General features: G+C 47.0%; 2 protein-coding genes across 2 annotated transcripts in view; one reads left to right on the plus strand and one right to left on the minus strand.

Moving 5' to 3' along the window:
• Positions 1-27,592, minus strand: part of HNRNPA2B1 (heterogeneous nuclear ribonucleoprotein A2/B1) — a 473,571-nt gene that overhangs the window by 379,278 nt on the left and 66,701 nt on the right. The window lies entirely within an intron of this gene.
• On the plus strand, positions 15,608-16,015 carry LOC311629477 (large ribosomal subunit protein eL27-like; the record flags this gene model as incomplete). The annotated part of the gene is given in 3 exon segments (XM_084897580.1): positions 15,608-15,934; positions 15,938-15,958; positions 15,962-16,015. Coding segments are annotated over 3 exon segments (393 nt in total). The 5' UTR covers positions 15,608-15,616.

The raw sequence follows: 27,592 nt of genomic DNA on the forward strand, positions 1-27,592 counted from the left end.
AGCATAGGGAATATAGTCAATAAGGTAATGACTATGGATGGTGTCCAATGGGATCACTTTGTAACTAATAAATAAATAAATAATTTTAAAAAAACACACACACAATTTCCACCTGATGTACAGGGCGCAGTGACAGGAAGCACAGGGGCCCCACCTCACAGGGGAAGGTGCAGCAAAGGCTTCTGGGTAGTTGGCACTTTGCCTTCCCTTCGGGATGTTTTCTGATCAACAGGGTCAGTCATTGAGACCACAGCTGTGTAACATTCAAAACACATACTATTTCTTTGTAGAGATACATCCTATATAATAAAAGGCTAATATGCAAATCGACCCAACAGCAGAACAACCAGTTGCTATGATGCCCATTGACCACCAGGGGGCAGACTCTCAGTGCAGGAGCTCCCCTTGGTGGTCAGTGCGCTCCCACAGGGGGAGCCCTGCTCAGCCAGAAGCCCAGAAGCGCAGACGTGGCTGGAGCCTCTTGTGCCTCCATGGCAGACGAAGGATGTCAGTGGGACATGCCCTGAGAGAGAGCACTCGCCGGGCTGAGGGATCCCCCGACCCCAAGTGTACGAATCCCGTGCACCAGGCCTCTAGTATTGAAATATTTACAAATGAAATGACCTAATCTATGGAATTTGTTTCAAAATGACTGGCGGGTTGGGTAGGTAGGGGAGAGCTGAAACAAACAGGCAGCTTATTTTAAAAATTGGTGAAACTGGGCAGCAGGTTCTTTGTTCGAGTCCCTCTTACTTTTATTTGTGCCTCAGACTTTCCGTCGTCGTTTAATTACACGGCCATTGGTTAGAGGACAAGCGGAGGGCGCCTCGTTCCAAACCACACTGATGTCACCTCACGTCTTATTGAAGCAGCTATTGCTCTGGTTTCACTTCCCGCCCTGACCTCAGGCCTCAGCTGCGGGGCCCTTTTCTGCTGACTGGCTCTCCTCCGCAGCTGCCCCCTCTCTGTAGCTCCTCCCTGTAGCCGCTCCCCCTCCTGCTTCCTCCAGGAGCAAAGAGCCCTTTGGATGCCCCCTGACAGCTTCTGCCTAGATTCTCTCTCAGGTCTGCCTGTGGCTACCACCTACCCGGACAAAAGCGGCTCTAAAACGCCCGCACCGGCCCCAAGGTTCAAGAGCAGGCAACTTCCTGTTTCGGAAAGCAAAGAGGGGGCCCCAGACGCCACGAACGCTATGTCTTCTTCCACGTAGACAGAGGCCTGATTCATCCGTGTGGCCTTGCCGCCCGGCCCGCACAGAGCCTGCCACACGCAGGATCCTGCCAAGGAGGGCCTGGCTGGGAGGTGTGCGGTCCCCTCAATGCGCTGCTTCCTCCAGACGCCCCAGAGCAGGAGGCGCTCACAGGGGGCCTGCTTCTCGCCGTGACCACACTGGTGGGCTCACACACGTCTAGATCCTCAGCTGCTGGGACACGGAGTCCCCATGCAGCCCTCTCTCCTGTCGCATCCCCACGTGGCCGAAATGACGCTCCCCATTGTCTCAGCTTTTTTACTCCACCAAAGCGCTTCTCTCCTTTCTCAAGTCGTGATCTTAACATCTTACTATTTCAGAAACCGTCTGTTTTTATAAATAGCCAGGCGTCAGCCTCCTGGTCCTCAGGAACCCCGGCACACACTCAGATGGCCATAAGCAAGTCCAGCGGGACGGGCAGGGCCTCGTGGCCTGGCCCCCCGGGAACTGCAGGAGAACGGGCGGAGCAGCACAGCCGGGCCCAGCAGCTGGGAAAGTCAGCGGTGGTGGATCCGAGCAAACCCTGTGCTCCCCAGCTGGAGGCCACTGCTTCCGGAGGAGGATGGGGGTCTCTGTGACAGGGGCAGTGAGAGCAGCGACCTCATGGGCCTGTGCGATCAGAGCCTTCGGGGAACGCGGTGCTCAGCGCACGGAGGAGCTGGCTCCGGTGGAGAGTTACCCAAGAGCCTTCGGTGTGTTTGACTGAGTTTGATTCCCAAAGAACAGTTTCATTGGTTATTATTGGCCTTATTTTGAATCTGCCTCTTTCATCCAGCTCTTCACCACGTCTCCACTGGGCCAGCCCCAGAGGATCTTGGAGAGAAAGCCAGTGACGTCCTCCAGGAACTCCGAGCTGAGTGCCGAAAGCAACACCTGCCCCCGAGGGAGGGCTCCGTGTGTATCGACGATCGTGCCCTCAACACGGGAGCTGGAGACATCCTCCGCTCGCCCCAGAGGACGAGGCCCGGGTGCTAGTTGTGTTATTTCACAATAACGCTCCCAAGCAAGCCAAGCTTTTTAGGAATCCCTGTAGGTAGGAACTCCATACATTATAAAAAACCCTAATACAATTAAGCAATCATTGCTGGACTAAAGAGACTAAACCAGAAATGCTATATAAACCAGAAATGTTATATAAAATTAGTAGTTGTTTGTTGTTTTTTTAAACAAGGCAGACAGCAATTGTCTATTTGAAAGAGACTTGCTTTGTCTGCAAATGAAGAAATTATGGCAGCCCTGGGCAAAATGACATTTCTGTGATTTGTTTTTTCTTGCCTTTTCTTTCACACCCTTCTTCCTCTTCCTCCTGGGGATACCCAGAAAACTCAGCCTGTATGCTCAAAGGGGTTTAGTTTTTGTATTATCCCTTTTTAAACAGCACCTTTCAAATAGCTGTTACAAAACAGACGTAAATTCATACTAAAGTGAGAGTGACTAACAACACACAATGAGCTATTACTTTGGGGCATATTTGCATTTTAACGAAGACAGATCGGTCCATTAAACATTTACGAAGGGTCTCCTATGTCCAAGCATCATGTCACTGCTAAACTCTCCCTGCGAGAGCCCTGCACCTAGAACCTGTGACATAAAGTTAGACGAGCTCCAGACCCATAGCCTGCTTGATCCTGCTGACCTAAACACAATTATTCTATTTTGCCCTAACCAGTTTGGCTCAGTGGATAGAGAGTCGGCCTGCGGACTGAAAGGCCCCAGGTTCAATTCTGGTGAAGGGCATGTACCTCGGTTGCGGGCACATCCCCAGTAGGGGGTGTGCAGGAGGCAGCTGATTGATGTTTCTCTCTCATTGATGTTTCTAACTCACTATCCCTCTCCCTTCCTCTCTGTAAAAAAAAAATCAGTAAAAAAATATTTTAAAAAATATTCTATTTTATTTTCCCACCACCAGTTCCTCCCCTCGCACCTTGGTAAGTAACAGCCAGAAGCCATTCAGGCACTCCAGCCCAAGACCCAGGTGGCATTCATGATTCTTCTCCTGACGCACCCTCTACGTCGAACCCGTTAGTAAGCCTGTCTCCTCTGCCTCCAAAATATGTCCCGAACCCACACACTTCTCTCCACCTCCTTGTCCAAGCCGTTACCACCTCACACCTGGCCTCTCCGCGGGTCCCTGGTTCCCTGCTTACCCTCCTGCAATCTGCTCTCTATACGGCAGCCAGAGCGGCCTCTCAAACACAGGCACGCTCCTCGGACAACTCCCCATTGCCCTGGGTGAAGACCCTGACCTTCTCAGTGTGGCCTCAAGGCCCCAGGAGATCTGGTCCACCACCGCTCTGATCTCCTCTCCTGTCTCTCTTGCCCTTTCTGCTCCAGCCACGCTGTTTTCCTTTCCGTTCTCCGAATAGACCAAACCTGTCCCGCCTCCGGGCCTGTGCACCTGTTGTTCCCTTTGGCTGGTGAGGCCTCGCCTGGGCTTGCCACACGCTGGCTTCTTCCTGTTATTTCAGTGTCAGCCCGAAGTCACCTCCTCAGAGGGACCGCTCCGGATATAAAGTCACCCTCCCCGTCATGTGCTGCCTCAGCCCCGTCTTCATACATTCATCGTGCTTCGCACCATCCAGACCTCCTTGCTTGCTATTCCATCACCCCGCACACCCCACTTTCCATAGACACCCCTGCAATGCAAGCTCTGCACAAGCCTCATGTCCACCTTGGTTTTACTACATTTCAGTGGATAGTAAGCACCTAGGACGTGCTTAATACGAAATCATTGACTAACTGAAGATGCAAGATAGAAGGTTTGAGGGCAAAATTCTTCCCAGCACCTTTTAAATCCCACATATCACGGTAGTCTGTTTTCTCAGCGGGCAACTCAGCCAGTGCTCCGTGGAAGAGAGATCTCAACGATAGCTTCCAAGTACAGGGCGGTTGAGAAACTACCAGAAAAGAAAACACACTAGACAGAGTTCCAGGTAACCAGCAGGAAGGTGTGCAGGAAGGACAGTGTAAAAGGTGATCCGAGTCCCTTTCCGGGTACGGACGAAAGAAAAACTCACACAGACCTCACTCTGTTCCAGTGAAACAGCAGGAACATCCAGATTTTTTTTATTTGCTAGAGGCCCGGTGCACAAAATCTGTGCGGGGGGGGGGGGGGGGGAGGGTCCCTCAGCCCAACCTGCACCCTCTCCCATCCGGAAGGCCCGACAGCTTAGGCCCTCTCCCTGTGGTTGTCTGCTCTCTGCTGGGCATGGCCATTCCACGCCCGCTGCCCAGAGGCCCTCCACGGCCGGGACGGAACGCTCACGCTGCCCGTTCTCAGCAGCTGCCCACCCAGGACTGGGGGACTCCGGTGGGGCTGAAGGAACTGAGCGCCGCCATCTTGTGGCTATGGGCACCACCATCTTTGTGGCGGAGTGATGGTTAATTTGCATATCACCCTTTTATTAGATAGAGTTGTTTGTTTGTTTGTTTGTTTGTTTGTTTTTGGTGCTCCGAAAGAAGAGCTGGGAAGAGTACTCCTCAGGCAGTTTGGGGTTTGGACGTTACCTGGGAAGAAGCCTAGGAAGGAGAGTGGTGACGATAATCAAGGCCAGAGCCCCAGTTCGGAGACCATTCACCACTCATCTGACTGGAGCCGCATTAGGGTGCTACGGTGGGAGTGGGGAGCAAATTGGAATTTGCCCAAAGGAAGTAAGAAAAAGTGTCCCCTTCCCGAAACAGGCCATGAGTTATGTCCGCTGCAGGCTTCCACGTCCTGCCGATGCCAGCAGCCTGCCCGGCGACAGGTGGAACTATGCACATTGCTGAGGAGGCCAGCCCAGTGCCGCACAGCACGGGACCATCCTGCGAACTAGCCATCCGCCCCCCCTGCCATGAGGACATGTGAGCCTTCCCGATACATTCTGGAAAGGAAAGGGGACGAGGAGCTTTGAAAGGAGAGAGCCATCTCCGATAGGAAATGGATTCTTGAACTGGACTGATTAAAGACCAAGCCAACTGGGCACAACTTGAGGACTTAGGTTTCGTTGGCAAGTTTCAGTAACCCCTCCTCCCCGATGCACAAACCAAACCCCTCAGCTGGTCGGGGCCTTGGCACTGAGATGAGTGTACTTAGAGGAAATAATAGAAAGCTACTTTTTCCTTTTCTGCACATTTGAGAGCTACAATATGCAATTCTACTCCGCGTCAGCGCTATTATTGCCATGGTCCTAATTGTGCATGGGGAACCCACGCATGCAAAAATAGATTACAATGCTACCTCATACAGGAATAGAGCCACGTTCTATAGCCAGAGTCCGTAGCAGAGGGGGAAGTTGGCTGAATATACTTGTTTCCCACGGTTATGCAACAATATTCCCACAATCTAAGCAGCTTCAAGCAATATACATGTATGACCTCACCGTGTCTGCAGGTCAGGGGTCGGGGCATGGCGTAGTGGTCCTGTGTAAGGTATTGACCAGGGGTGGGCCCTCATCCGAAGGCCCAGCTGAGGAAGGATCCACGTCTACGCTTACGTGGTTGTTGGCAGCACCCAGTTTCTTGTTGGGTATTGGACAGAGGGCCTCCATTTCTTGCTGGCTGCTAGCCAGTGGCCACCCTCAGCTCCTGGCCACATGTGCCTCCCCAACATGGCTGCTTGCTTCCTCAGAGCCAACGTGACAGAGACAAGACAGACATCACAATCTCCCGTCACCTGACCGTGGAGTGACATCCCAACACTTTTGCCGTATTATATTAGTAAATCTGGTCACGGGTTCTTCCCCCTCAAGGCGAGGGAACTGCACATGGACAAGCATAGCAGCAGACGGGCTCATGGGAGCTCCCTGGGCATCCATGCACCACACTGCATCAGGCAGGTGGGTGGCAGCAAACACACATGCCAGGCAGGCCAGCGGGCGGGATCAAACATGCCAGGTGCAGCTTCTCACAGGAGACATCACCTGAGCTGGCTTTTGCAAAAGGTGAAGGACCCAGAAATTGCCTGGCTGTCCCGGAGCCTAGCACCGTGTCCAGCACCACGGGAGGCAACAATAAATGTGTGCGAATGGATTCTGACATCGGGAGCCAAGTGTGGTCACCCCGACACAGAAGAAGACAGCGTTCTCCAGAGGAGGAAAACGAGAAAAATAACTGTCAGCTCTCATCCCGACAGCAATAGGTAACATCGCAGATCTCCCCTTGGTATCAAAACAGGAGAGGCCACTGCATCAACGTCTCAGCCAGACTCACCGGGAAAGTGCGATGAACACCAAGGGCACTCAGAGGGCGGGAGATGGCCGAATGCAGGCAGCTCCCAAACTCTGTATTTATACAGATGATCAATGGGTTTCAAGAAAGGAGAAACCAACTAACGCTGATGACTAGGCAAATAAATAACATTAGAGCTTCACACTGCAGTAGCATTTCATCTGGGATCCTAAAAAGTTTTAAGAATAATTATGATTGGGTGCTGCATAAAAGCAAATTTAAAAATAAAAATAAAAATATGGATGTTTTGCTCTTCAGAAGAAGTAGCACATAATGTTATCACCGATAACAAGTGCAACCTGGATTTCTTCTTTAAAATAATGTTTTGTAATTGTTTCCAAGGCTCTAAATACATAATTGGTTGAGTGTAAGGAAATGCTGGCAGCAGGTGTAGCCCCAGTGGCGTGTGGAGGGGCTGAAGGTTACAAACAATCCTGATGGAAAACTGCTGTGGGGAACAGGAGGCCCTGCTGGGCCAGAGAACTGATGGAGACCAAGACGGGACTTCAGCAAAGGTCCGCAGACGTAGGAGTTCCAGGACCATCCCATGAACACGTGGTGCAAAAACAGAAAGCACCATGACTACCCATCAGAGCTACGCCACGTCTGTAAAAAGCCCATCATCTTGTGAGCTTGAGCAACAACTGTCCTTGCGTATAAGGAGGAGGATGCAAGAGAATTGGGAAAATAGACACCGTTTGTTCACTCATTCCCAGGAGAAGAAGTGGCTTTTGAGTGAGTGAAGAAAAATATCCTGGGGAAATGCCACTGCAGGGTAGACAGGGAGGGTGATGCATCGGGGAAGATACTGAGTGGAGTTTCAACCAAGCCCCATGTGTGAGTCATCCATCTGGAGTTCTGGCTGTGCATCTAATACATAAAGACAGGGAACCGAAACTCCAGAACCAAATGCTTATCTGGACTCAGCCCTAGGGCCATGCCTGTCTCCAAAGTGTCCAAGTCCTGTTTGTTCTGCAAGATCCACCTGCCACTGACTCCTGCCCCGGGCTCCTCGTCTGTGAGCGGCCCCCTTCCCCTAACTCCCTGAGCATGTCACCTGTACCTCCCACAAGGCGCTCGTCTCTGTGTCCATTCTACTTCAGCAATGTGTGTCCCTGTCCTATCCCCTTTCCAATCGTAAGCAACTGGAGGCCCCTAGCACTGTGTCTAGCGCAAAGTAGATGCTCAATAAACACCTTGGAACGAACGAGTGAACTGCCATTCAGTACTTATTAAAATTCACTAACCTGCCACTCCAACCGCCTCCAGATCTGACTTTGTGATATGACACCGTTGTGCCCAGGAGAGCTATGACATCGCTAAAAACGTTGGGATACACTGTGATGTTCTCCCTGGAGATATACCCAAACTTCAGCGTAATTTGTTTTAAACTATGGGACCAAGACCACACTTGCTGGAAATAGATGGGTCTGGCTCACAGTCGTTAGTATCATGCTTTGTAATGCTCTTTGTAATGACCTTAAGCCTCTTTCTAGTGTGCCTCTTCGGTATGTATGGTTTACTAAGCTCTCCACGGAAGGACTGCGTCTCTTTCACTGATGTAATTGCTGCCCACACTCACGGACTGCCTGGTAAGAATCTCCACCCACTCTGGGCAAGCATTATCAATTGTCAAAACATGTGATTTTCTTTTAACACAGATAAGAAGCACTCCATTCCAAGGAATTCCTTTAAACCATGGCTGCTGAGTTAGGTCATCAGACGCAACACACACCTTTACCTGAGTCCTCAGTCCATGGGTCCATTTCTACCTGCCTCGAGTCGGCAGTTTCAAGCATTTTCCCCAGAAATAAAATTATATATGCATTATATATAGTATAGTGTATATATGGTGTATATGTAAATTTATTATGTATTTTATTTTATATGTATACTAGAGGCCTGATGCACAAAATTCGTGCAAGAGTAGGCCTTCACAGCCGCAGCTGCCTGGATCCTTCCATCGCAGCTGTGGCAGCTGCCTCAATCCCACGGCTGCAGCCCCAGCTTCATCCCAGAAAGAGGTCAGGAAGGACCTCTTGTCTAATTAGCATATTATGCTTTTATTATTATATATATTTTATATATATTATATATGTAATATATAATATATATTAAATATATTATATATATGTAATATATAATATATTAAATATTATATATATATATATATATATATATATATATATGCATGCTGAATTCAGTTTGAAGTTTGGAAACTGATGATTTCAACAAGGGGTTGTTTGTTAAAAATACCCTGGTAGGTAGCCGTCTCCATCGAGGTACACAGTGCATTCCCAGCAGTTCTTTCTCCTTCCTTCACAAGAATCCATTTACTCCGGTTCGTTTACAGAAGCTTACTGTGGTTTTTCCAGGAAACGGCTGCCTGACGAGGGAGGTGAATTTTCTTGTGAACAACATTTAGGATCGCTGGTACAGAAACAGACGTGCGTAATAGGACGTTAGCCACATTAATATGCTACGGGGCCGGGGCCTTCACAGCAGCGGCTACGTGCTGCCAAGCTGGCTTTCCCTGCGCTGGCAGGGAACAGGCCATCATATAGAGTCCTCTGGGTCTTGGCAGCGAGGCGGGCGCTCCTGCCAGCATCTGAAGGAAACGGACAAGAGACAATGAGCCCATTCAAGCGCATGAGCAATGTCGCCCAGTGGGGGGGGTTTTCCATTTTCAAATTGATACAAACTTTAAAACCACCCTATGCTAAGTAAGCGGAAGACCGCTTTTCCCAAAGCAGACGTTATATTTCCCAAAAGAGTTCCGACCTCTGTTCTCAACGAGACACACGCTATTGCCAGGTTCCTGGCAAGAAGACGGTCAGAAAAACACAGGGACAGAGGGTCTCCCCGACAGAGGCCGCGTATACCGAGCGTGATGGCCTGGCCACGTGCAGCCAGCTGAGTAATTTGTGGGGCTTGAGCACTTACATAAATTTACATTACTGCTGGGCTATCGTTCCACACCTTGTGTTTATGACGACAATGTGTCTTTGCAAGTGAATAAAAAAAGAGGCATTTCTAGCAGCAAACCTTACACCCTTCAAAAACCAAAACCAAAAAAAAAAAAAAATCCTTGAAGAACCACCTATGAAAAGTAAAACCTGTTTGCTAACATAAAGTTCAATATTTGCCTGGGTTGGCAAAATCCTCCTTGGAAGGGGAGGAGGGGGAGTGGTATTTCTGGTTTCCTGGGACTGGAATTTCAGGTGAACTGCTCAGAAGGTAGCGCTTGTCCACTGTTCGGAATTCTAGAGAGAGTGGAAGAGCCCCCTGCTGGCTGCAGAGGGAAGGCCATCCAGGGCCCAGGCAGTCATTTTGAGATTCCCCCTCATCTTTTATTCGCACAACAAATACTTGTTGAGGCTTGCTATGTGCCAGGCACTGTGCTAGGCTCTGGGGATAACGTGTTAAACAAGGCAAAGGGTGCCTTCTTGGAACCCTTACATTGTAAAAGGGGAGACAGAAAGTAAACAAACATGAAATATAATGTCAAATAGTGATCAATACAATAGGGGGTGGGGGGATAGAGAATGATGGGAAGAGGATGCTACTTTATCTTTTTTTAAATGTATTTTATTGATTTTCCACAGAGAGGAAGGGAGAGGGAGAGAGAGCTAGAAACGTCAATGAGAGAGAAACATCGTCCAGCTGCCTCCTGCACACCCACCACCGGGGATGTGCCCGCAACCAAGGTGCATGCCCTTGACGGGAATCAAACCCGGGGCCTTTTAGTCCGCAGACCGACGCTCTATCCACTGAGCCAAACCAGATTCGACAAGAGGATGCTACTTTAGACAGAAGACTGAGCTGAATGAAGTGAGGGAGATGTTATCATTTTTATGAGGAGCATTCCAGGCAGGGCACAAAGCAAGCACGCTGGCTCAGAGGTGGCTGCACTGGGCACGGTGGCAGAACAGCCAGGAGGCCAGGTGCCTAGAGTGAGGGAGGCAGAGAGGGCTAGAAGATGGGGCTGAAAGGAGCCCAATGATGCAGAATCTTGCACGGTAGGAATTTTGGACTTTACAGAAACCCACCAGAGTTTGAACAGAGTTAAGTAAATACGGTTTCCCTTTGAAATGGGTCACCCTGTACAACAGGGAGAATTAGCTGCATGTGTGAAATCTGAGAGGCCCATCAGGAGGCTACTGACATGGTATTGCAAATAATCTAATCAATGAACTTTACCAAGTTCTTGCTGTTTACAATGAGATTCAAAGAATAAATGTGACCTCTGCCCTCGGAAAGCTTTCAGTTAACCGGAGAACATGGAGAGATACACTTCAAATCAAACCTACAAGAGACAGGAGTGAGTGATCGCTAAACAGAGTGGGCCAGAAAGAGGATGATGCAGATGTCCCCAGCAGACAAGCACCAGCTTGAGGCAGTTTCGCTTAATGGTTAAGAGCACAAGCTGTCAAACCCAGCTGCCGTTTACCTGTTGTGTGATCTCAGGTATGTTGTGTGATCCCTCTTTTCCTCAGTTTTCTCATCTGTAGAATGGACCTAAAGACAGTACCACCTCACAGAGAGTATGAGGAATGTGTCAATGTTATATGTCACGTGCCTAGACCAGTGTCAAGCGCTTATCAATACTACATAAGGGAAGGAATTTCTCAAAGTAACCCTGTTATTGTCTTTATTACTGCTGCAGCCCAAACAGGATGTGATAATAACTTGAACTAGCAACAGTTGTGACAATGGGATGAAAAAGACAGTTATTTCTGACCATGGAACTTCCAAGGTTTGGTGACAATAAGATGACACACGAGGTAGGCATATGAAGAGGTTCCAACATGAATGTGAGATCCCAAGCATAACAACTAGGAAAACAGTCTAACGGGGAGAAAAAGGGAAGTCAGGAAGGCCAATTGGTTTGAGAAACAAGGCAAGCAGGACTTGAGGCATCTGAGTTTGAAGCGGACAGGCACTTAGGGATGCTCGGCTGGAGCTTGGAAGGGAGCGGAGGGCACCCCTCTGGATTTGGAACCCCTTCCTGTGAGGACTGTCCTTGAAGCCACGGAGATGCCTGAGAAAACCAAGGGAGAAGATGCTGAGAGAAGAGCTCTGAGAATAAAGCTCGGGAGACGTGAGCTTTGTTGTGGATTAGGAAAGAGGCCAGTGAAACAGAGGGAACAATAAGGTTAGAGCAGAAGCAAATTCTTGAGAAAGAGGGAGATGCTACTGGCAGATGCTCCGAAGAGAGAAGGGATGACTGGCTTTGGGTGAGGTCATAATAAAGTCATTGATGGAGTCACGGAAGTTTCAAAAGTGTAGGCTGTCCTGAAGGCCTCTGCTAAGTGTTGGTCCTGAATGCTGGACTGTGCCGCCCCGATTCCCCTCCAGGACCCACGGTCCATTCCCCAGGGAGAGTGCGAGGCTGGAAGTTCCCAGTTGCCTCAGCTGAGCCACCTTGTCTGAGGTCATGACCCTCCCTGGGGCAGCTTGCGTCAATGACTGGTGGACCTGGCAGTACAAAGACACAGTCCTTCCACCCACATAGGGGCAACTCAGAGGGGTCATCCCAGCTTCTGAGCTCACCATGGAATCAGCCGAGAGAAGCCAACCTCCCCCATCAGTCCTGCTTCCTTCCCTCCCTTTGTGAGTGTCCACGCCGAGAGCCCTCCCAGTCAACGCCCCACACACCAATCTCCGTGTCACAGTCCGCTTTCCCTGGGACCCAAAAGCACGCTGTACTGTGAAAGTCCATAAAAATGATAACATCGGGGAAGCGTTTGACACAAGGTCAATATATGAATGGTATTTAACAGATCTATGAGAAGAGCTTCTCATAAACAGAAATTCTGAAATGTAAAGGAATTAAGTCTAAGCAAAGTTAGCAGGAACGGACTTCTCTCCAGAACCCCAAACTCATCGGACTTGCAAAAGCCAGATGATGCCATTTGCCTTCTCCAGAACCCCAAACTCATCGGACTTGCAAAAGCCAGATGATGCCATTTGCCTTCGGTGAGAATAGAGCGCTGGGTCGCATGACCCGATTGATGGTGCTGTCACCCGTACAACCTCACAATCTCTTTTAATCTCCGCATCCTGTCACTTTGCTGCCATCTGGAGAGAGGATTAATTTCATTTGTCCCCCAAGGAGATTAATGTATCCACCAGATTCCAGCACACAGAGGGACTCGGCTCTAACCCATCAGCACTAATCTGGCCTCGGCAGCTGCTTCAAGGCTCCGGTGCCCTTCATCCACCACCAGGACTCAGCGGTCTCCAAAGCCACTGCCTTTTCCTCGCAGCTGGGGGCATGGGCGGGTGCAACATTCCCTCCACCGGCTCCCAGGAAAGAAAACCCTCTGAGGATCAGGAGACCCACCAAGCTCCCTTTCCTATTGGGCTGTCTCATGAGAGATCACTCTGTAAGCCAGTGGGTCATCCTGTAAGCCAGTAGGGTGGGGGGAGGAGGGGCAGGGAATGTCTCTTCTTATGCAAGAGAATGTTCTTTTGTGCAACCGGTTATGCTACCCAGCCTCTCAGATGCTGGGAAAGGCAGGAATGGTGCCTGCTTGCTCACCACTGTACCCCCAGTGAAATGCTTAATACACCTGGGTGTTGATTGTGGAGTGGGTGGCTGAAAAAAAAAATGGTGCAAGGTGGATTACTAATGAAGTAAATAAAATAATGAGCAAATATAGATTAAGGAGATTAAGGACAGTTGGATGTTAGCCTGATGACTAACTAGGACTCCCTTTCCCATCATACACCTCACCTATGACTCCCTCAGCAATCCAGTTGCCCATGGTAGACACTCAGTAAAAACTCTTTGGGCTGAGCTAAATGACAATAAAAAAAAAATACTTAGGCTTTTATAAAAAGACATATTCATCGGTGCTAATACCTCAGAAGAAGGGGAATTGTTCAGCTCAGAGGATATGGGACTTACAGGGAAAGACAGGAACATTTTCTAACAATGACAAGAAAGAACTCCAAAGGGTAAGATTTTCAGAAAAATCGTCAGTGTCCCACCTTCATGGAACTAGTCTGCTTAAAGCTTTAAGAGTTTGGCTTGCAGGACCTCCAGGAGATTTGCTCACAATTAATCGTCATGAAGTGAAAACAGTACCTGTTAGTGGTTCGCGCCATTCTGCGGACTTTACATGTTTTCTCATTTAATTTTCTCTATAACCCCGTGCATTAGGTTTACTAGTATCGCCGTTCCCATGCTTCAGATGAAGAAACTGAGACGGAGAGAAGTTCAGTGACGTGCCCAAGGTGACAGAGCTGGCCAGGAGTGCCACGGATATTTGAACCCACACAGTTGGACCCCAAGGTCCATGCTCTTCACCTCTGCACGGTACTGCCTCCTAGGAGGACAGCAACACACCTCTGTTCCCTTTTAACCCACAGGTACATCCACGTGTCATCTGGCTTTTTCACTCTTTAAAAAAAAATGCTCTTGGCCAACAACCATATCGCATTTTTTAAATCCAGTTGGTACCTAAGACTGCACATCAGCATTGAGGCTCTAAGGAACAGTATCTTTCAACATCGTGGGTGTTTTAAACAAAACAACAAACAGAAGTGGACTGTATTTGTGGGACATGCGGTTTCTGTCTGTTTTGTTCACAGCTAAACCAAGAGCCTAGAATATGTGACTGCTGGTGGGCATTCAAAAACATTTGTTGAATCGTGTGGTTGAGAGGCACAATTAAGGTCCCGCCTGTGGGTTCTGGAAGAACCTAAATTGCCAAAGTCCTGCTTGCTATTGGCCTTGTAGTTTATATCTGAGTCATCCTGTGACAGGGTTAAGGCAGCTGTATGATGGCTAAGGCATTTCTCCAACGTTGCACAACTCGCTAAGGTGGAGGAAATAAGAACTAAAACATGGGTTTTCTCAACGGGCCCAGCAACGATGCAGGCATAGATGTTTTCTTCGCCTCCTGAGCCCAGGTCCAAGAGCTGCTTCGTTAGGTAATCATTTGATGACTTTTTGTTAGTGCATTGAGGTAGGATTATCTCATGGTAAAGAGGCATGAGCTGAATGACCAGGCAGGTTTCTTATCACCTCTGGGCCTTAGTTTCCTCATATGAAGACTTAGTTTCCTCATGTGGGTACCATCGCGCATACCTCTATCTGTCAGGTTACAGACAGGAGAGAGAATCACTCCAGACATTTCAAAGAGGGGCCACTTAACATGGAGAACCGGCTGTCTGGGTGATTGAAAGGCCAAATACCACCAGAGTCTAGCGGCATCAAGAAGCTACGACCACCCCTGGTTGGTGTCACAGCAGGTAGCGATGCCAGCCCAGGAGCCAGGGGTAGTGGAGCTGGATCTATGAAGGAGACCCAGCTGCTCCCACAGCCAACACCTGCGTCAGACCAAGAAAGGAGACATATGCTCACTTCCTCCCCGTGCCTGCCCACCAGCCTTTGCCATTGCCTCGACCTGCCTAGGAGCCCGGGCAAGGTGACACAGAACAGAGCAGGAAAGGGCAGAGAATGGATTCAGAAGCAGATAGGCCATCAACCAGCTCAGGACCTCTGGAGCTGCAGTGAGTTTTAAAGGAGACGTATGGATCGTTCTCCGCACTGTGCCTGGTAGGGAACAGTGCTCAATGGGAGGTACCATTGCTGCTATATACAGCAGGCCCTCAACGGGGCATGGGGCATGAAAAAGACATGGACTCTGCCCCCAAGAGCAAGCAGTCTGGTCATTGTAGCCCATTTATTAGCTAGGACGCATTCTGTGGGCTGGAGTGAAATCTCCTAGGGCCGTGGTCGGCAAGCTGCGGCTCGCGAGCCACATGCGGCTCTTTGGCCCCTTGAGTGTGGCTCTTCCACAAAATACCATGGCCTGGGCGAGTCTATTTTGAAGAAGTGGCATTAGAAGAAGTTTAGGTTTAAATAATGTGGCTCTCAAAAGAAATTTCAAGCGTTGTACTGTTGATATTTGGCTCTGTTGACTAATGAGTTTGCCGACCACTGCCCTAAGGGCATCATCCCACCACACTGGTTCAGGTGACCAGCCTGTGAGCCTGAAAATCATCCCATCGGGGGCATCAATGATTACAGAGAAAACCAGGCCACCCATGTGTACGCTCCTCAAATAAGACGGAGCAATAAAATGTGAAGTATTGCTTTCTTTTCAGCTCTAAGCCCGGGTGTCTGCTTTTGAAACGGGCAACTTTATGAAGCCTGGGAAGGTGGTGCTGGTCCTGGCCGGACGCTACTCCGGACACAAAGCCGTCATCGTAAAGAACATTTATGATGGCACCTCAGACCGCCCCTACAGCCATGCTCTGGGGGCTGGAATTGACCGCTACCCCCGAAAAGTGACAGCTGCCGTGGGCAAGAAGAAAATTGCCAAGAGGTCAAAGATCCAATCTTTTGTAAAAGTTTATAACTACAATCACCTCATGCCCACAAGGTACTCTGTGGACATTCCCTTGGACAAAACTGTTGTCAACAAGGATATTTTCAGAGACCCTGCTCTAAAACGCAAAGCCTGACGGGAGGCCAAAGTCAAGTTTTAAGAGAGGTACAAGACTGGCAAGAACAAATGGTTCTTCCAGAAGCTGCGGTTTTAGATTTTTTTTTTTTGTTTCTGTCATTAAAAATCCATAAAATAAATAAATAAACAAATAAATAAATAAAAATGTGAAGTATTTTTATGTGAGGCATAAAGTGATCTCTCGCTAAAAGAAGCGCCGGCTCCATCGCCGTCCCTGATAGGAGAGTGACACCGGGAATGCTTCGTGCATGCGGCTAACTACATGTCCGGCTGGAAAGTATTTGACTCCGTCCTTAAAATTTAAAGGTCGTGGCTTTGCCACCAGAAGTGCGTTTTCAGAAAGGGTTTTCTCAAAAAGCGCATGCTGCTGATGTGAACCTTGGCTGAGGGGATCACGGCCCAGGTATGGAGACGAGCCCATGGACGCTGCTCAGTAGGGGCCAAGCATTCTTGTCTCTCCATCTCTGCTTCGTTAACCCGGGCCTCGGAGTCACGGAATATTAGTGCTGGAACCCAGAAAACACACACGTGTGAGTCACTATGATGCAGGAACTATGCCAAAAAGACCAGTGACAAACACTGCCATGGTCATCGTTAGTAGAAAGATGGGGTAGATTGACTTAGTGACTTGACCATGGCCATGGAGCCAACCACACCAGGGAAGCATCCCATACTCCCTGCCTCCCCCGCTGCCGCCTCCTACGCGGGAACGTGTAGAAAACTGGCCGAGGGCAAGATTTATACTCTTCATTTTTGAAGTAATAATTCGATCTTAAATATCAGGCATCCGGCAGCATTTTAACTAGGTAGGAAGGTACCAGGAGGCATAATCATTGCACAGGGTGACTAAATGAAATAGCCAGGAGCTCTACACTCATCTTCGGAGAACATGAATGGAAATAATATTTCATTCAGAGAGAGAAAGGGGAAAGGCGGGCTGAGGGCCCACAATTACAGATAAAGTAGAACTGGATGCAAAACCTCTTCCCTATGCAAAAGGAATCAGCTGGACACGCCGGGGACTCAGAACTTAAACTCCCCGTAGGATGAAGACAACGGGGTGGCTTTGCCTTCTCTCCATGCTGATCAAAAACCTTTCAGAAAGGACAGTCCTTGGACACAACAAGTTTCATTCTGATATTGTTCCCTTTCTGTCTTCGGGGCCCCTGGTATAAATTATACCCTCGCTCCCATTAGCTAGGCTTGAGGGATGGCCAGCCCATAATTAAAAATGCCTCCCAGCTTGGAGCCCAAGCATCCCGTGACAGAGCTGTCAGGCGGTTTCATCTCCAAATTGTAATGGCACCGTTTGCTTTCTTTAGGCTTGGGCGATTCAGGATGGATGCCCTTCTGGAAAAGCATGTGCATTTAAGATGGCAGAGCAAGGATGATTTATACGGGGAATAACTCCTCAGTCTGTCAAAGACCTGGCAGAGTGTTTCTGGGAAAACTGATGGCAGCCAGTTCCTTCCACCGCGCGGAGATGAACTATCGGCATCGCCGCCAACCCTCACAAGACGCAATCTGCAGCCGCGAGAGAGGGAGCGGGCGCCTGTCCTCGGCGGTCAGACCTGCCTGATAATGAGGAGTCCTTATAAGCCAGTTATTGGGATTTGCACGTCCTTTTCAGAAACATTCCCCATTTCCCTTCTTTGATCACTATGTCACATGACCTTGATGTGCCGTTTAGGATGCACACAGAGCCGAAACCGGTTTGGCTCAGTGGATAGAGCCTCGGCCTGCAGAACGAAAGGTCCCGGGTTTGATTCCGGTCAAGGGCATGTACCTTGGTTGTGGGCACATCTCCAGTGGGGGGTGTGCAGGAGGCAGCTGATCTATGTTTCTCTCTCACTGATGTTTCTATCTCTCTATCCCTCTCCCTGCCTCTCTGTAAAAAATTGATAAAATATATATTTTTTAAAAATTTTCTGTCCTTATTCCACAGCCATGCTAATGTAAGCGTGTGAGTGTCAGGTCAGGAAGGCTGTTTTTTTGTTTGTTTGTTTTTGTTTTTTACTGAAATTTTCATTTTTTTTATTAAGGTATTATATGTGTACATACCTTACCAATCCCCCACCCCCACTTCCATACATGCCCTCCCTCTTCAGAGTTTTGCGTCCATTGGTTGTACTTATATGCATGCATACAAGTCCTTCGATTGATCTCTTATCTCCCCCAGATCTGGAGACATTAGGGGCTGTCACAGCTGGGGGCAGGGAGCGGTGCTGGCATCTGGCGAGCAGGGAGACCGGGGAAGCTGCTAAACCTGTTACTGTGCACGGCACAGGCTCCCACAACAGAGTTGTCCAACCCAGAGTGTTCACAGAGCCGCGGCCGGACAGCCCTGACCCAGAAAGGAATCGAGGTGTGCAAACAGGACGTCCCTTCGATCGGCACGAACTCCCCAACGGGAGTGACGCCCCGGCAGCCGCTCCACGGAGGGCCACCCGTCCACCTGATTCAGCAGATCGCGCTTTGATAATGTAATTCAATTCTTCCTCATCTTTTTAATGTTATTTAGGCCCTTTAATACAATTTGGCAAGCCATTATAGTTGTTACAGCTGTGAGTTTTGCCCTCCATCCTGATTCCACTTATGACCTCAGCCGGAATAAGATTTAAAGTTTGAGATGATGTAAGTGAATAAGGATTATTAGATTTATTCGTGTGGCAATTTAAATAAGAAACTGCCTGGCCTAGAATAAGTGGTAAATGAAAAATGCCGGTGATTTATAGACCTGTCCGTTTCCGAGATTTATACGATGTGTGGGGATGATTAAGTAAGAGACAGGCCTGATTATATGAAATATGTAATTTTTGTAAATGCCATATCGGAGGCAACCTGCTAAACAGTGCCGCGGAGCGACTCCCGGCGAAGCGATTCTTATTCTGCGATTGTTGCAACTGGTAGGCAGCGTGGGGGGCAGAGTACAGGTGGAGGCCTGGCTCTCTCTCTCTCTAGCCGGATGGGCGTGCGGGCCTGGGAGACACATCCACCTTCAGCCTCCAAACAGCAGCCTCATCGGTGCCCCACAGGCAGGGCAGGCTGGGGGGTTCAGCCCTGACTCGGGACTGTGGGCCTGAGCTGTCCTCTCTTTGGTAAAGCGCTCAGCCGCTCTGTTGGGGTCCCGGGTCCCAGGCTTATGAGATGGAGATTTTCCATTGGTCACATCCGGTGGCACACTTTGGGGGAAATACACAGTGGTGTCCTGTGCTTTCCCTGTTATGTGTCCTACTCTCACCCAGAGCCGGAGCACCGAGGGCTCCGAGGCCAGCCCGCCGGTCTCAGGATGCCTCCCTCTCCAGGAGCCTCAGGGTGCCGGGGGAGGGAGGCCCACGCCTCCCCGAGGTGTCCGGCCTGGCGCCAGAGTCAGCGGAGGCCTGCTGTGGGGGAACGAGCAATGTCTGATTCTTCTCCCTTAGGAATGGGAATATGTAATTACAATTCCTCCCGTGTTTCCCCGAAAATAAGACATCCTCCGAAAATAAGACCTACTTACAGGTTTCCTTCTGAGTGAAATATAAGGCATCCCCCCAAAATTAAGGCCTCCCTAGGCTCTGTCTCAGAATGCTATTGCTAAACACGAGAGATTTGGTCCACTGATTCTGAAAGAAATGGAGTCACAAGAAATTCACCAGGAAATTCAGGAATTGGATTGTTATGATGATGTTCCAGAAGATGATGACACGATTGTCATTGAATAAATGAGTAAATTCTTGATACTGTAGGATTCACAGTTTGTCTGGTTTGTGTTGACAACTACCGTACTACCGTACCGTATACAGGTAATAAATTTCCTTTATTTTCATTTAACAATAAATGTGTACTGTATTCTTCTTCATGGAAAAATAAGACATCCCCTGAAAATAAGACCTAGCACATCTTTGGGAGCAAAAATTAATATAAGACACTGTCTTATTTTCGGGGAAACAGGGTATTTAAATTACCTTGACAGCTGCTTGTTACCATGGTTAAATTGTCCATTTCCATAACTTAGGCTAGAGCATATATATATATATATATATATATATATATTTTTTTTTTTTTTTAATTTATTTCCTAGAGGAAGGCAGAGGGAAAGACAGAAACATGATGAAAGAGAATCGTTGGTTGGCTGCCTATTGCACACCCCTTACTAGGGATCAGGACTGTAACCCTGGCATGTGCCCGACCAGGAATCAAACCTTGATCTCCTAGTTTATAGGTTGATGCTCAACCACTGAGCCATGCCGGACAGGGGTTGCGGGTGGGAGGTGGTAGCAAAGTAAAAAACTTCACAGAGGAGAAAACACTTAAACAAGCTCTTGTAGAATGCAGCGGAGTCAGAGAAAGGAGCCTAGTCCATCCAGGTGTCTGACCAAGCTGGCGCCGAGGTCACTGTGCGGAGGCGAAGGACATCACCAACATTCATTGGTCTGAGAGCAGGAACCAGGGACACACGTACACTGAGTGGCCAGGTTATCAGGATCTCTGAACGCATAATAATCTGGCCACTCAGTATATAGTCAAGCTTTGTGGGGGAGAGTGACTCAATGTCCTGCAGACCTAGACACTTCCAAAGCTGGCGGGGATCAGAAACTCTTACCTAAACCTCATAATGAAATTTAATATCCTTCATAAAAGAGGTGGAATTTTTAATAAATTATAATGATTAGCCTCACACCATTCTTTTCTCAGATATCATGCTTGTAGTACCACTCACTGATCAAATGTAATCCTTTTTAATTTTTAATGTTGCCATGGATTTTTAATAACTCATCAGAATTCCCCAATATAATGGTTTTTATAAGGTGGTGGGGGTTGTTTTTGTTTGTTTGTTTGTTTTTTCATTTAAATAGTAAATGTTTAGTCTAGAGTTCTTGTAAACTGATTATTATTTCTGAAAGACTCCTGCTGCCCATCTTGATTAAATGTGAGGCTTAAAGAAAGACAGAAACTTATTTATGCCAAATGAATTGACTTTTTAAAAATTGAAAAAAAAAAAAAAAAAATATATATATATATATATATATATATATATATATATATATATATATATATATATATATATCTGATCTGAATTTCTTTTAATAACCTTGAAATCTTTACCCTGAGTACCCAAGCAGAAGAAAATAACAATAAAAGGAATCCAGGCTGTCAAATTATGACCCTCCTCACCCAGAAAAGAGAAATAATTTAGTTGCTAACTAGAAACATCACCATGGAGCAAAAAGTATAGGTCAAGGGAGAGAAGAGCAAATTAAATAATAAGATGCATTTGTTTGTTGGAACTTTATCACCCTTTTTAAAAGCCTACTTATCCAGCAGAGGTAGGCGTTAGAGTTTTCGATTTATTTCCTAATTACTACAATAACAGATCCCCTGGCATCTTCCTGATCAGTTTTATAAATTGATTAATAAGGCAATCATGGTTTGGGAAAGCTTTTATATACCACCTGATATTGATGCCATCTATAAAAAGACAACCAAGTGAGCACCTGATATCCAGTAAAGGCCGGTTCAAAATTGCAGCCTTAGAAAGATAATGGAGTGAGCATGACCTTGAGTAGTTTGAGCCAAATAGCAACTGTCAACTCCCGATAGCAGTATTTGACCTCAGAGGCAGCTGACAGAAACCAACCTGAAGAGCCATTTTCTCAAAATCTGATAAAGATAATAGACCATGTTGGGTACAGTCACCCACTTGAGTGAGGAAGCCTCTTGTAATCAATGACCCGATGATTTGGGTAGAAAATATGAGGTGCTGAGGGATTCTGGGAGTTCATAGCTTCAGATAGAGTGCCCACTAGATTTTGGCAGGGTTTTTTGTTTTGGTTGGAGGTGGTTGTTTTACTTTCTTTTGATTCATTTTTAGTTCTTCTCAAGGAAGATTTCAACATACATAAAAGTAGAGAGAACTCTATAATATAGCCCCATCTACCAACACGGAGCTACAATAATTACCAACTCAGGCTACTCTTGTTTTATCTGTATGTGGACATCATATCATTTTATCCACAAATTTAAAAAAAATAGTGAAGTGCATATTTTCAAGATGAACTTTAAAAAAAAATACCAAAAACATTATCACCACAAAAAAATTAATAATTCCTTAATTTCATCAAATGTATACTCAGTGTTACCAATTGTTTCCTAAATGCTTTTTAAAATATATTTTTATTGACTTTTAGAGAGAGAGAAATGTCAATGTGAGAGCGAAACATTGATTGGCTGCCTCCTGCAGGCCCCTCACCAGGGATGGAGCCCACAACCCAGTATATGCCCTGACCGGGATTCCAATGGCAACCTTCCAGTTCACAGAGTGAGGCAGCCATGCTAGCTAGGGCCTGAAGACTTTTCACAGTTTGTTCCAAAGTCAGATAAGGTCTCTAGGCCCCCTCCCCACTCGTTGAAGATGTAGAGTCATTTGTCCTAGAGGTTCTCACATTCTGGGTTTTGCCCTCCATGCCCTGTTATTTTCCGAGAAGTGCTAAATAGATAGAGGCCTGGTTAGATTCCAGTTTGATTTTTCTGACAAGACCACTTTACTAAAGGTGTCATGTACTTCCACCAAAAGCATCATGGGGTCTGGCTGTCTCTTTCTGTGGCGTTAGCAGCCACTGATGACCAATGGATCCTGTTAATATAGGCTGTTTACAGAAAAGCATTGAACCAAAACATTCACAAAGTTTTGTTTTCTAAAAGAATGACTAAAGATAACTTCACTCTCTGCCAGGCACTGTTTTACCGCGCACAGCGCCACGTGTGACCATTGGAGCAGCCTTACGGAGCGGTGCTGGGGGAAGATTTGAGCCCAACCAGCCTTCCTCCAGAGCCGTTCTCTTGGCTAACACAGACATGCCGCCGTGAGTGTCCATGGCTACAAAAGGAGAACCTCGAAACTTAGGTAGCGTGCACAATTAAAAGAGGTGGAGGCGAAACCATAGCCAAAAAATGGCTGGCTATGGTTTACACACACACACACACACACACACACACTATAGCACACACTTATTCTCTTAAAGATAAATCAAAGCACCAAATAACTACCAAGCAAAATCACTGAAGGGGTCTATCATCTGAAAATGGATGGGGGTCAACTCTAGTCACACTGTCTTTTTGGTTCAGACACCAAAGAGGTGGAGGGGGTTCGGGGCAGCCTGCATTGCCTGGGGCCGCAAAGGCACCACGAAGGTCACCGAAGTGAGTGACTAGAAGCTGTGATGACCGGTTTAAAGTCGTCTTCACCCTTTGCATAAATCAGCACAGAGTCACGTTACTCGCTCTCAGTGTGCAAGAGTTGCCAGAAGTGGAGTCATTTCATTCATCTCCCGCGCCAGGGAGAGGTGGCGATATATCACTCCAAGTGACACTGACAGCAAGACAATGACACTGCACTCCCACAGTGCGTCAAATAGCACGTCCCTCCACTCATTTGCTATCAGAGTCTTTATAAAAATGTCTTATAACTAAAATATGTCTCTCTGTCTTTCAGACATCAATGAGACTTGCTTCAAGATAAACATCTTATTTTTTAGCATAAAGGAAGAAGAGTATGGAAGCTTCACATCAAATTACATTTCTAAACAAATGTAAAAAAAATAACATATTTTTAAAAGTTTGTTTCATTCACACCAGGGAACGGTGCCTTGTGATTAAGAGGAGAAAGGAGAGAAGAAAGGAAGAGAGGGAGGAAGGGATGGAGGAAGGAAAAAAGGAGGGGAGGAAAGGAAGGAGGAAGGGTAGGCTTAAACTTGTATTTCAGATGATAGCTTTTATTACAATATTTAGGACATTTAAATGGGTCAAAACAATACTAGGCAACCAGATAGAAAATGATGGCTTTATTATTTAAATGTATTTTAAAAAATAAAATGACCAAGCAAATTCAAAATTCCTCTTCTCCCTGTATCTTCATCTCACAACTCACTTTAAATTACTGTGCTTTTGTTTAGGATTCTAACTGCAATTTATAAGCTCTAGTGGAGTACCCCCCACTTCCCCAACAGCATTTATTACCGAGAAACTACGTCATGGCAGATTTCTGTAAAGTATCCTCTGAGATAGCATTCCTTCCTAATTACTTAAAGTCAATCGTGTCTGATAGAAAAAGAGGGATGATTTTTAATGGAGTAAAGCATTATTAAACATAGAAGTGGAATCTTAAAGAATGCATTGAAAATAAAATTTTAAAGAAGAGAAAGAAGCAGAGGCAGAAGCAGAGGTAGGGGGCTTGTTACCACAGCCCAGATGTCTTTGCATTGGGTTCTTTCATCTCACATAACTTTTCATGTTCCGGGTGTTTCTATAACAATTTCTTAAATGTTCTCCTTGCAAACAGGTCTGCTGCTCTGTTATCCAGCTTCTTTTTTAAAAATATATTTTATTGATTTTTTACAGAGAGGAAGGGAGAGGGACAGAGAGAAACATTGATAAGAGAGAATCATCAATCAGCTGTCTCCTGCACACCACAACCCTCTACTGGGGATGCGCCTGCAACCAAGGCACATGTCCTTGACCAGAATGGAACCCAGGACCCTTGAGTCCTCAGGCCGACGCCCCATCCACTGAGCCAAACCGGCCAGGGCTCTTTTTTCTTTTTTCTTTTTCTTAGTCCCATGAACCATTTCATGTCATAAACATCCCTGCAAAGATCTCTTAACTGTGCATTGAAGAAACCATTCAGGGAGTAAAAATCTTGAAACCAAAACGACAGACAGGAAAACGAAGAGGAAATGGTTCAGACCAGACTTTGCAGACCACTCACTGCAGACAAAGGAGAACCCAGGCTCCCACACCCCACCTTCCGCTCCCAGCTGCCCACCCAACCTCGCGCATGCTCAGTATGAGCGGGCTGGGGCGGGTGGGGGGGGGGGCGGGTGGGCGCGCAGGGTGAAAATGCTGCTCTGCTGCTCACCAGCCGTGTAGTTTGGGGCGGGCGTCATAACCTCCCCCAGCCTCAGTTTCCCAGTGTGCAAAGTGAAGATGACACCCTTGTAGAGTTATTGCAAGGACCAGAGAGGTATCACTTTGGCTGAAACTGGTTTGGCTCAGTGGATAGAGCATCGGCCTGCGGACTGAAAGGTCCCAGGTTCAATTCTGGTCAAGGGCATGTACCTTGGTTGCGGGCACATCCCCAGTAGGGGGTGTACAAGAGGCAGCTGATTGATGATTCTCTCTCATCGATGTTTCTAACTCTCTATCCCTCTCTCTTCCTCTCTGTGAAAATCAATAATATATATATATATATATATATATATATATATATATATATATATATATATATATAATTTTTTATTTTTTTTAAAGAGACATCACTTTGTATAGCTTCTTACCGTATGGTAGAATCTCAAAAACTCGTATTCTTTATCATATACCATCAGCGCTCAGATCATAGTCCCAAACATGTAATGGACATCACCATAGCAATAGCACTGTCCTCAGACTGAGAACATAGAAAACTAAATTGAAACACACATTTGGATCCTGCCCTTCTGTCTCCTAGATTTTAGAATTCAGGCTGTCTTCAAGTGCCTGTGTGCTCACCGCTCCCTTCCTCCGCTCAGGCAAGAAGTGTCATCCTTCGTTAGAAACCAACGTGGTGTGAACGCCACCAAGGGGGTCTGCATAGAATTCCGAACTCGGGACCCCCAAACTTTCCTTATCAGCCTTCACATCCCGAATGAATCAACCCACCCATCCTAAAGCCACGCCCCTGAGGCAGACAAAGAAGCCAACCATAGTGCTTCCCACACACGCTGCAGTCTGGATTGCTGTTCAAATATTGATGAGTTTCCAGAGCAGCGTGTCAATAGAAAGATATGGCAGGCCACCTTGGAGAGACCATCTTGACAGAAGTTTGGCAGGGGGTGAGGGGGATGGGGGGAGGGGGAGGGTCAAAGACAGATGCTCACTGTCCACATTTCCTTTCTGAAGCTATGTGGGAATATTGAAGTCTAGCTGATCCGAGGACAGTAAAAATAAACAACATAAGGATCCAGCAGTGCATTCCACCGCTTTTCCCAGATCCAAGAAAAATAACACACATCCCACACATACACACTTAGCTGACAGGAAATCAAAATAAAATAGCCTATTGACAAAAAAAAAAGAGAGAGAGAGAGAGATTTCCCTAGAACAATTCTACCCCTGTGCAGATAATGGTCAGGCATTCTTCCTATCTTGCTCTTCCTTAAACACCTGCCAGGTATTTCCCTTCTCCGCTTGCAGTCACCACGGGAACAGCACAGACAGGCTCCGGGGGCCACGGGGTCCCAGCTGGGTCCCCAGGAAAAGGTCGCCTCCCGCCTTCCCAGGAGGCTTTTGACGAGGACCTTTGTGTGTTCCTGTGAGCTGGGCAAGGTAAAAAGAGAAAACATCTACCAGCAGGTGAGTCTGCGAGGCTCAGAAACACATTTGTAATGAACACACGGTGTGGCCAGCAGGTATTGAGCAAGTGTACAGGACTGGGAGGGTGTTAGGCACTTAGGGCGTGGTGTTAAGGAGCACATAAATGAGTTGTGTGTGCATGTGTGTGTGCGCATGTGTGTGATTAGATTAAGGAATGGCAGAAAGCAGGGGAATAGGACGAGGGAGGTGACAGATGAAATATAGTCCCTTCCTGGCCTATATGCTTTGGGGAACAATGTCAAATTTCCTCTCTTCACCTTGAATTTAAAGGGGCAGTGATGTTAGTGAGGTCAGGGAGTGCCTCAGAGGCCCTTTCTTAAATAGCAGCAGGTAAAATGACTGACAGAGGACACTAAAGGTCACATAGTATGTCAGGTCAGGACAGGGGATCACAGATCCAGGCCTCGTTTGACAGCAGAGGAACAAAAGGTCACATAGGGCGAATTATTTGCTCAAGGCCACAAGAATGGAGCCAAGACTTGAATTCAAAGCCTCTTTGATGAATAGATTTGACCTATCCTGTTTATTCCGGATGTGAAATATGATTTGCCACATAGCAAAAAAATAAACAAAGCTAAGACCAGCATCTACAGTACAGTTTGTACCTGGAACATGGCAGGCACTCAATAAATATTTGTCAAATGAATTAATGTCCTGCTTAAAAGATACACGATGTTGGGTCAGAGGGCTGGGAAGGGCCCACATCTAGTGCTTGACGGCTTCTTTATAAAACATCACTGACAAACAATCTGTATTGACCCCTTATACTAATAGCTAACACGTATGCACACTTGCTAAGTGCTAGGCACTTGCTTTATAAACATTAACTAAACCTTTATAACAATCCAATGAAGCAGGAACTATCGTTATCACCATTTTACAAAAGAGGAAACTGAGGCACAAAGAGGTGAATTAACACCGGCCCTATTTCACAGAACTTATTAGAAAAATTCAAGAGCAAGTAAATTCTAACTCAGTGATTCCCAAAGTGGTCTATATCGACCCCCAGGGGTCTATGACAACCTGCAAGGGGTCTACATCAGCGAAAAAAAAATTTGGGGGTCCATGAAATGAAAATGGGGGTCCACGATAGTGGATCTCAACATACACTGATAGTACCTATTTACTTACATCATATTATCTTATAATATAAAAACATATAAATTATTTATAAAAGTACCTATGAAGTAAAAAATTTATTATATATGTTTATAAAATTGTGTAAGTTGTAGGATAAAAACCTGCACATAATGATATACCAGTA

The sequence above is a fragment of the Pipistrellus hanaki genome (genome assembly GCF_964339955.1).
Source record: "Pipistrellus hanaki genome assembly, chromosome: 10".
Lineage (NCBI taxonomy): Eukaryota > Metazoa > Chordata > Mammalia > Chiroptera > Vespertilionidae > Pipistrellus > Pipistrellus hanaki.